The sequence below is a fragment of the Portunus trituberculatus genome, unplaced genomic scaffold (assembly GCF_017591435.1).
Source record: "Portunus trituberculatus isolate SZX2019 unplaced genomic scaffold, ASM1759143v1 PGA_scaffold_300__1_contigs__length_60365, whole genome shotgun sequence".
NCBI lineage: Eukaryota > Metazoa > Arthropoda > Malacostraca > Decapoda > Portunidae > Portunus > Portunus trituberculatus.
The window spans coordinates 27,501-37,500 of NW_025541468.1; the positions used below are offsets into that span (position 1 = coordinate 27,501).

A 10,000-nucleotide genomic window follows, 5' to 3' on the forward strand; every position below is an offset into this window, starting at 1 on the left:
ACAAGATAGATGTGTATGTAGATAGAAAAATGTTTATATTCCTCTACTTGGTACCCTTTCATCCTGGTTTATTGTCGGAGATAGTCGTATATCAGGCGGGAGAAATAGAGAATGAGAGAAATACTATAGTCTGCCTTTTAAGCACCTTGTTTCTTGCCTTGCGGAGTTGCCAACACTCGCAATACGACTAGATACAATTTAATATTTCCTGCTTTGACAAATAACAAAAGCTGGACACAATAACGAAGAGAAAGATGTCACATTAACCAATAAATCGACATGTGGTATTTGTATAAGTATAGTGTCTCATTAAAAAGAGATTTAGTAACAGATACTTATAAACATATATACATGTTTATCACATGTCTTCACAGACAACCTTCTGCTACGCCAGTAGTCTTGTAGCTGTGATGGTGACAACATTGGTGGTGGTGACACATGCATATACTGACCCATGCACACACCACACACACACACACACACACACACACACACACACACACACACACACACACACACACACACACACAAGTAAAGTGAAGTGTTGCTATATTACCGACAGTTTTCAAGGAGCACCAAGCACCAGCACCAGCACCAAGCAGCAAGCAGCAAGAAAAGCAGAGCAAGCCTTCACCACACTGCCTGATCTTTGTCTATTAAAGGTATTCATAAGGCTATTCACTTAATGTTAGGCTTCCTTTACATATGAGAGTGAAAACAGTACGCAAATATTTTAAAGTAATGGTATAAGAACTATCAAAAAGAGCAAGGCGTTTGTATTACCCACTGATATTTGTTTCCTTCACTAACCATTAGCCAAACATGTGTCAGAATGCAGCCACCAGTCTATCATTTCATATTACATGGTCAAAAATTTTCTCTTTGGCTTAATTTGGGTTTGGTGAGATGATAAAGGCTATATATGGATGTCCCGCCGCCACTTTTCCCGGTGTTTTCTCCGGCCCTTTTCCCCCCGGCGGTCCCCAAGCCATCGCCCCACCCCCGCCATCACCCTCCCCTCGCCAGCCTGCTGGGTCAAATACTTTTTTACGAATATTTCCTGACGGTAATATTACGCTTCCATGGTATGTTTTTTGGTTTCTAAAAATTTTTCGTTGTGTTTGAGGTGTGTTCCGCGCCTGTGCTAAGTAAATATGTAGCGTTTAGTGGTGTTTTATGGCGTATGTTAAAGGCTCAAAATTTTCCATTTGGAATTTTGACCTTATTTATTTCAAAGTACAAGTGGGTCTTTATGGCATCAACGAATCGTCTGTGCTCTTTTAAGTGTGAAATCAATCTCTTGAGTGAAATATGTGGAATTGAAATGGTGTTTGGTGCTGTTGTAAAAAGCTCTTATTTTTTCTTTATTTTATTTTCTCGCGTTTCTTCTTCTCGTTCTAACTCGCTGTTGAATACCTTAAAAGATAGCTCAGACTCCCTGAAATGTGATAAAATACTAGCCAAGTGAAAATGACTTGACTTTACAGGACGTTTTGAGAGATTTATGGGCTAAAAAGTGTTTTTTATTTGTAACGTACTTAATTTAGACATTTTTTAAAAACCAGTTAAGCTGGAGATATTTTGATATTTTGAAAATTAATTTAAATATTTATCACATCATAAAATAACAAGCATTTGACCTTGGCTTCGTTTTTTTCTAAGTTATTTTTTTAATCAAATTATTTACGTAATTTAGCCTAGTCATCCCCGCTCCCGTTCTCTCTGATTACCACAGCCCAGGTGGTGACTCATGATAGCCCCAGGCTGGCGCTGCTTTTCCAAATCCGCAGTTCGTCAATATTATGCCTAATATTTAGTTATTTCTACGTGTTTTCTTGTGTTTTTAGGTTCAGGTGTGTAGATAATAGTAGCAGAAAGAGGAAGAAAGGAAAAATAAAGGAGGATAAGGAGGAAGGAAGGAGAAAGGGTGGAGGGAGGAAGGCAGCAGCCAAGATACATTATTGAAGTCACCCTTTTTTCCTGAATATTTTGTCTAATATCTAGTCTTTTGATGTGTTTCTAGGCTCAGATGTGCAGATGGAAGGAGTAAGAGGAAGAAGAAGGAGTAACAATGGAGAAGGATGAAGAAGAAATGAGAAATAAAGGTGGAATAGGAGAAGAAACCAAGATTTAATTTTTAGGTAAGTGTCCCTTTTATTTCCGACGTTCTTTATGATGCATACTGTTGTTTTTTGGATATAACTGGGGTATTTTAAGCTTGTTCATTAGTGTTGCAGGCTGTTTGGAGTGTTATGAGTATGTTTTGGGTGCATTTCGTGTTTCAGTGTGAGGTGGACGTGGCGGAGGCTATGGGTGGTGACTGGCCGCAGCTATTCACTAAGGTCGGGCAGGCCTGTATCATCGTGTTCTGCTCTAGAAATGCGAGTAATATAAGGTGTGGTGTTTGTTGATGTTCTTTTTATGTTAAGATTATTTTGGTCTCTCTCTCTCTCTCTCTCTCTCTCTCTCTCTCTCTCTCTCTCTCTCTCTCTCTCTCTCTCTCTCTCTCTCTCTCTCTCTCTCTCTCTCTCTCTCTCTCTCTCTCTCTCTACTACTACTACTGCTGCCTACTACTGTTCTTTGAGTGAGGATAGGTAGTGTCAGGTCACGACACGTTACGTCAGCAGGTTCCCACGCCTGTCCCTTCTTGCATATATTCTGACCTGCTCTGTTTGATGAGGTGACGTGGGGCAAGGCTTACCCACTAGTTGTATGGCTCTATCGAGGCGAAGTGATGGACCTGAACATTGACTTATCCTTTTACGCCACCCTCGTGCAACACCTCAACCACCACCGTCAGTGTATGTGTGTGTGTGTGTAATTCACTGTTTGATCTGCTGCAGTCTCTGACGAGACAGCCAGACGTTACCCTACGGAACGAGCTCAGAGCTCATTGTTTCCGATCTTGGGATAGGGCTGAGACCAGGCACACACCACACACCGGGACAACAAGGTCACAACTCCTCGATTTACATCCCGTACCTACTGCTAGGTGAACAGGGGCTACACGTGAAAGGAGACACACCCAAATATCTCCACCCGGCCGGGGAATCGAACCCCGGTCATCTGGCTTGTGAAACCAGCGCTCTAACCACTGAGCTACCGGGCCGTGTGTGTGTGTGTGTGTGTGTGTGTGTGTGTGTGTGTGTGTGTGTGTGTGTGTGTGAGAAAAGTAGAGGAGATGAGACGAGTGGTCGTGTAGGTGAGTGTGATGTACAATAGGTAAAGGTGACAGGACGAGCGGTTGTGTAGGCGAGTGTGTGACTGTGTCGGAGTCTCGGTGCTGTCTGACTCACGTGGTGAGTGGATAGTAGTGGTAGCAGTATTGTAGTGTTGTTCACTACACACTGGAGTCAGTCAGGCGTGCATGTCTGGTGATGATTGTTGTAGTAGTGTAGTGGTATTCACTACAGTACCTCCCTTCCCCCAAAGAAAGGAGGAATGGCGTCGGCTGCGCGCAGGAAACCGCTTTGTGTGCTGGGGCGGAAGAAACTGAATGTTACTGTTGAATCACCACGCAGATAGGAAACAGTGGGTACAATACCCTGTTGCACCGTATCGCATTATAAGGTGATACGCAACGATGAAACGATGTGTGGAAATGCAACAAGTCAATAGGCACCTTTAGAAAGTGTTGATGGTGGTGGTGTCAGTGTGGTGTGTTTTGGTAGTGGTGGTGGTGGTGACTGTGGAGGTAATTATTGGTAGCGTGTTTGCTTGTTTTGCATCGTGAATATTGATTGACTGACTGGCTGGTAGATCGACGGATTGACAGATAGATTGCCTGTCTAACTAATAGATTCATTGACTGATTGATGGATGGACTAACTGATTCACTGATTGACTGAGTGACTGAATGGTTAACTTACTGACTGACTGACTGACTGTGTAACTGAGTGACTGATTGGCTGACTGACTGAATAACTGAATGAATGGCTGACACACTGACTGACTGACTGACTGATTGGCTGGTTGATTGACTGACTGACTGACTGACTGGCTTGTTGACCGACGGCGTCGGTCCTTGGCACAAAAAGGCTGCGCGCGGTACGAGGGCGCTAAGAAGTGCACCGTAGGTGGTGTGTGGCGCGCGTGGCCCAGCACATGTTACGGTACGCGAGTGTACACGTGTAGCGACCTGACAAGTGTGTAGAAAACCTCTGAAGACGATAGAGGAAAAGGGAATCGGATAAGCGCCTGACACCACGTATATTTCACTCACGTCTCCACCCACGCCCACGCCCTATTACTAACACGCTACCGTTCATGAGGGCGAATGTCGGTTGGTGCGGGTACTAGCAACAGTGGTGGTGGTGGTGGTAGTGGTGGTGGTGGTGGTGGTGGTTTTTACATGCTTGTCTGAAGATAGATGGATAAGCGGGTATTTTAATGGGTTGATAGATATGTAAATGGACAATTGGATAAACAAACAGATAGATGTTTCAGTCCTACCCGAAGATCGGTCTCTGAGTTCTGAGCTCCCTCTGTAATGGGAAAGGCTGGCTGACTGACCAGCGAGCGACAGATAGACAGGTATATGAATATTTCATTGACCAAAACCAAATATTATAGTTACAGGAGGACTTAGAAGGTATGGTCCATCAAAATGTTTTGTATAAAAATTTATAAATAGCTTAAAATTTAAGAAAATTTGAAACACATAAAATGTCCATTTATACAAACAAATGCATGAAACGCCTAAGGCAAATAAAGTTGTTTCACACAAAAATCCTAAAAATATATTCCCAAACACATACTGGTGGGAGTCTCTTGTCCAGCCAGCTCGCGTGATCTGTTAAGACGAGGCGTGGCCAGGAGTTATACCAATGGGGGATTATTTAACTGGCCATAGTTGTCAGCGGTAGGAAATAATTGACTTTGATGAGAAAATTTCGCAAATATCAAAGAAATAAATAGAAATAGACAAGAAGGTGTTAAAAGAAGAATAGACAGATTAAAGATGGTCGTATTTAATGGCTGTAGTATAGCAGCAGTTTCTCTTATAATGAGTGAGCATTGAGTGGAAAAGATGGTGGTGTGATCAGAGCATAAGGAAGTAAAGGAAGCTGTAGGTTGTCAGGATGCCACACCCGGCAGTCGTGAGGCATGCATTACTTTTTTTACTGCCTTCTGGCATATTACATTGCTAAATAATTACAACGAATTTATCTCCTTAGTTCGACAAAAAATTTTGATTCCTGTCTGTTTGAAGAGAACAGTTGCTCTCTTTACGGTTGTTAAGAATGAGAACAAAAAGAATGAAATTAATAATTTACCATAATTCCCTTCAACGATTCCACTGACTATTAGGAAAGGTAATGATGACAAAGAGAAAGAACAGAATCATAAACTAATAAAACAAACAAAGAGGAAGAGAAACAAGAAGATAATCATGAATAAAAGAAAAGCAGTAGATTTGAGTGATAGTGACGGCAAGCTGGGCAGGAAATAAATAGTGAAGAAAGGGGAGATAAGAGTGGCAAATATGATCAGATTACTGTTATAACTGTGAGCGAGAGAGAGGCAGATAAGGATGGAAGGAGCAGTGTGTGTCTGCGTAAACTATTGACGCCAGACAGCTGAGATGATGAGAGGGAAAAGGTGAAGGGAAGTGAAGGGGAGAGGAAGTGTTGGTTAATGGTTTAGTGGAGGTGGCGACTTTCCTGATGGGAAGGAGAGTGTGGCGCGGCGAGCAGAGGAAGCACTGGGAACTGTCCCATGAAATGAACACTGGAAAAATAGAAAAGGATGAGGGAATAGAGGAAGGACGTGATGAGAGAGGAAAAGGAGGAAGGGAAGGACTGGGAGTGTTTGGGAAGGATTTTCTGGAGACATAGAGAGAGAGTGACTGCAGGAAGAGAAGAAGATTATGGGATAGACAGAAAAGAGGAGGAGAAAGAAGAGAAGCCGTATTATGTAATGGGGAAGAGAGGAGGGTAAAAATTTACTAATTTAAAAGGGAAATTTACACGCATTAGTAGTAGTAGTAGTAGTAGTAGGAGGAGGAGGAGGAGGAGGAGGAGGAGGAGGAGGAGGAGGAGGAGGAGGAGGAGGAGAATAAAAGGAAGACAAAGAGGAGGACGTTCTTAAGAGGTCATTAGGAAAAAGGAGGAGGAGGAGGAGGAGGAGGAAGGCGGGCAGAGAGACTGTTTGAGCTGATTCAAGGAACATTATCTGGATTATTTCGTTTGGTGGAACAGAACCAGATCGACGCGCGATGACCTTGAGAGGGAGAGGAGGAGGAGGAGGAGAAGGAGGAGGAGGAGGAGGAGGAGGAAAAGGAGGGAGGGAGGATGAGGAGGAGGAGATGCTCTAAAAGGGAAGCGAAAAGAAACCAAAAACTGTGGGAGAAAGTTTGATGTTATTGAGAAACAAACGATACAACAGGAAACTTAGAGGAAAAGAGAGAGAGAGAGAGAGAGAGAGAGAGAGAGAGAGAGAGAGAGAGAGAGAGAGAGAGAGAGAGAGACGGGAGGAGGAAGGAAACTCATAATCAGGGAAGAGGAGAAACAAAAACGAAGAAGGAAGAGGAGGAAGGAAAGGAGGAGAAGCAAACTGTCCTGCTGATATGATTTGCATGTTTATCTCGTTTTGTGTCCCGGAATGAAATCACTACCACGATTAATATAGGGCACCAACAGAGAGAGAGAGAGAGAGAGAGAGAGAGAGAGAGCAGGAAGGAAAAGGAGGGACAGAAGATCAAAGTAATTATCAGTGTGACTTTCTCCTTTCCTTGTTAGTTTTCTCTCCCCCTCTTGATGTTTCTTTTACTTGCTGATTATCTCATTTCTTGCTTTCCTTTTTCGTTCAGTTTGTCTTTTGGTATTTTTGCTTTTCTCTTCCTCTCCCTTTGTCTTTGCTTCTACCTTTGTTCCCTACTTCTTTCCCTCATTATTACAATTTTTTTTTTTATTTCCTTTCTCTGCATTGTTCTCTTTGTTCATCTTTGCAATCAGCAGCAAACTTCCGCCTCAATGTTTCCATCTTTCCTGTCAGACATCACATACCTGCTGTTTTTCCATGCATGGTGTACTCTTCAGGAAGAGAGAGAGAGAGAGAGAGGGAGAAAGGGAGAGAGGGAGTGAGGGAGGAAGGGGGGACAGGGATCGGGAAGGTGCTTCTCTTTTCCCACCCCCTATTTTTTCAGCATGCGTCATGACCTCGCCGGAGCAATGGTGTGCACTGGAGGCCTTGCAGACAAGAAGGCAACATGTGGTGTTGTGAATTAACATTTCCTTGTGTGTTGCCGTGTTGATCTTCTCCTTGTTTTCCTCTTCTCCATCAGACAGTTTCATTCCACACACTGTCACGCGGAAACAGGATGTTTGCTATTCCTTTGTGTTCATCTCATGTATCTTTCCCCTCCTAGTGATCAGTGTGTGTGTGTGTGTTAATAATAATAATAATAATAATAATAATAAACGGTTTATTAGTTAGGCAATGTAAAAAAAATACACTGAAAATGTACAGGGGGACATTACCACAATGAACTAAAAATGCTTAACCTAACTATGGATAAACTTAACCTAGAAATTCACTTATTTATTTAAAGGTCGCACAATAGTGGGCACCGCGCTGAGCCGGTACCGATCCGTGCGCGGTGCTCTCAAAGGCGCCACGCGATTATGGTGTCGGGTGGCGCGAGCAGGGGGAGGCACGTCGGGTGGTAGCAGGTGGCGGAGACGTGGATGACGCAGCAGTCCTTCCCCAAATTTTTCCAAGGCTTCCTGGTGTCTTGTGGCCAGCCTCGGCAGACTCAGGCAGGTCAGGGCGTCCTCGTAGGACCTGTAGGCAGGCCCAAGGATGACCCTGAACGCCCTCCTCTGAACCCTCTCCAGCTGTTGTCGTTGTGTGAGGTTCAGGGAGGAGGACCACGCTGGGGCGGCGTACATGAGCTTAGGGAGTATAAAGATGAGGTACACTCCCCTCAGCTCATCTGCCGGTGCTCCCAGGGACCTGAGTCGGCGCAGTAAATAGATTTTATATGAGGCTGACCTGATGATGTTGGAAACATGCTGCTTCCATGTTAACTGATCATCCACCAAGTGTGTGTGTGTGTGTGTGTGTGTGTGTGTGTGTGTGTGTGTGTGTGTGTGTGTGTGTGTGTGTGTGTGTGTGTTGCAGAGTATCGTACAGATAAAACGTGACATGTACTGTGTGTCGCAGTCCACCCCCGACCCCCCACAAAAAAAAGTGAGCGTGAGTTACGCCTTGCTGTTTATTTCACCTGCCTTTTAGTGCGCCGAGAGTAATTGCCACCACCCTCGTGTTTTGAGAATAATTACAACACACGAGGACAGTTAAAGGGGAAAAGTGTGTGTGTGTGTGTGTGTGTGTGTGTGTGTGTGTGTGTGTGTGTGTGTGTGTGTGTGTGTGTGTGTGTGTGTGTGTGTGTGTGTGTGTGTGTGGACAGGTGGACAGAGTGGGGATAACTGTTTTGTTTCTTTCTTTAATATTTTTTTTTTTTCTTAAGTTCAATTTTTAGTGAGAAAAAGAGAGTTAGAGAGAGTTAGAGAGAGTTAGAGAGAGAGAGAGAGAGAGAGAGAGAGAGAGAGAGAGAGAGTGAGTGAGTGAGTGAGTGAGTGAGTGAGTGAGTGAGTGAGTGAGTGAGTGAGTGAGTGTGAGTGTGTGTATGTGTGTGGAATTTCATTAAGCAGTGAAAATATATTAAGAACATAAGCAAGACACAAAAGTTAGTGTCGAGAACTCTAAAAATAACATTTTATTCATTCTAGTACAAGCCACACACACAACATAACACAATACAAGAAAAAAAAACAAGACGGCACAGCACAGCACAGCACAACACTGCACAGGACAACAAAAGACAAGACATCAGCTATTACGTTATGACCTTTAGTGAACTTACAACACTGTGTTAATTGTGGATGGCTCAATGTATTCAGTTTCAAAGAGAAAGTAAAGCACACATTGATACGACTCACTACGCAGAGAGACATGACGCGCACACAGAGGCTCTTGACGGAGGTGGAGGAGAGAGAAAAAAAGTTAGGCAATATCGCGAGAATGAGAGAGATGGTGTGATGAAGTGATGACGGCAAGAATGGGCAGATGGATCCAGATGAATGATGTATCAACGAGGAAAGAGGATTGAAAAAAACAGGGAAGGAGAATCTATTGTGTTGTTATAGCGGGTAGGAGGTAGGGATGAATAGAGAAAACAGATAAGAGTAAGAGAGAGAGAGAGAGAGAGAGAGAGAGAGAGAGAGAGAGAGAGAGAGAGAGAGAGAGAGAGAGAGAGAGAGAGAGAGAGAGACACACAAAGTGAATAATGTAATTTTTTTGGTACTGGAAAATTTTAGGTATTATTGAAAAGTTGAATCATAATATAATTTACAGATTGATACAAAAACGTATTGAGAGTTATGTATATGGAAACTGTTGAAAAAATAATTAGACCGACTCCCGTCTCTCTCTCTCTCTCTCTCTCTCTCTCTCTGCCAAGAACCAAGACACAACTTCAGTATTTTTACAAGCTTCCCACACACACACACACACACACACACACACACACACACACAGTGGTAGTGGTGGTGGTGGTGATGGTGGTAGAAAAGGAGGAAGGACATGTGATTCAGGGACAGCTGCTTGTATTTAATAAAAAAAAAAATGGTGTTTTATATTATATTGTGTTGCTGTTTCTTTTTGTCTCTGTAAATCCACGCGTTTTCCTCCCCGCCGGTGTGTCTTTCCTCCCTTTCCATGCTTTCTATTTCAAGTTTGTCCTTTCCGTTGCAACACTGCACCTTTAGGTTTCATAAACATCTCTGAACTAATTCGTGACCCTCATGTATAAATTTATTTTATTTTATCATTCACAGAAAGGATACAGTTTTGTCACGGTAAAATTTGCATGAATTCACGATGACATCACCCTGCTGCTCACATGTTGCATTTTAAAAAGGGACGTAAGGAATGTGGTTCATTTTGTTTTAAAAAGAGATGTAAGGAATATTGAAGATAATCACATTCGTTCAAC

General features: G+C 43.1%; 1 protein-coding gene across 1 annotated transcript in view; it reads left to right on the forward strand.

Annotated features, from left to right (window-relative positions):
- Positions 1-2,073: 2,073 nt before the first annotated feature.
- LOC123500480 overlaps positions 2,074-10,000 on the forward strand; it is a 21,126-nt gene continuing 13,199 nt past the window's right edge. The window contains exons 1-2 of the mRNA XM_045249194.1: positions 2,074-2,141; positions 2,286-2,395. Of these exons, the coding sequence (XP_045105129.1) occupies positions 2,310-2,395 (86 nt within the window). The 5' untranslated portion in view covers positions 2,074-2,141; positions 2,286-2,309. The remainder of the gene's footprint in view (positions 2,142-2,285; positions 2,396-10,000) is intronic.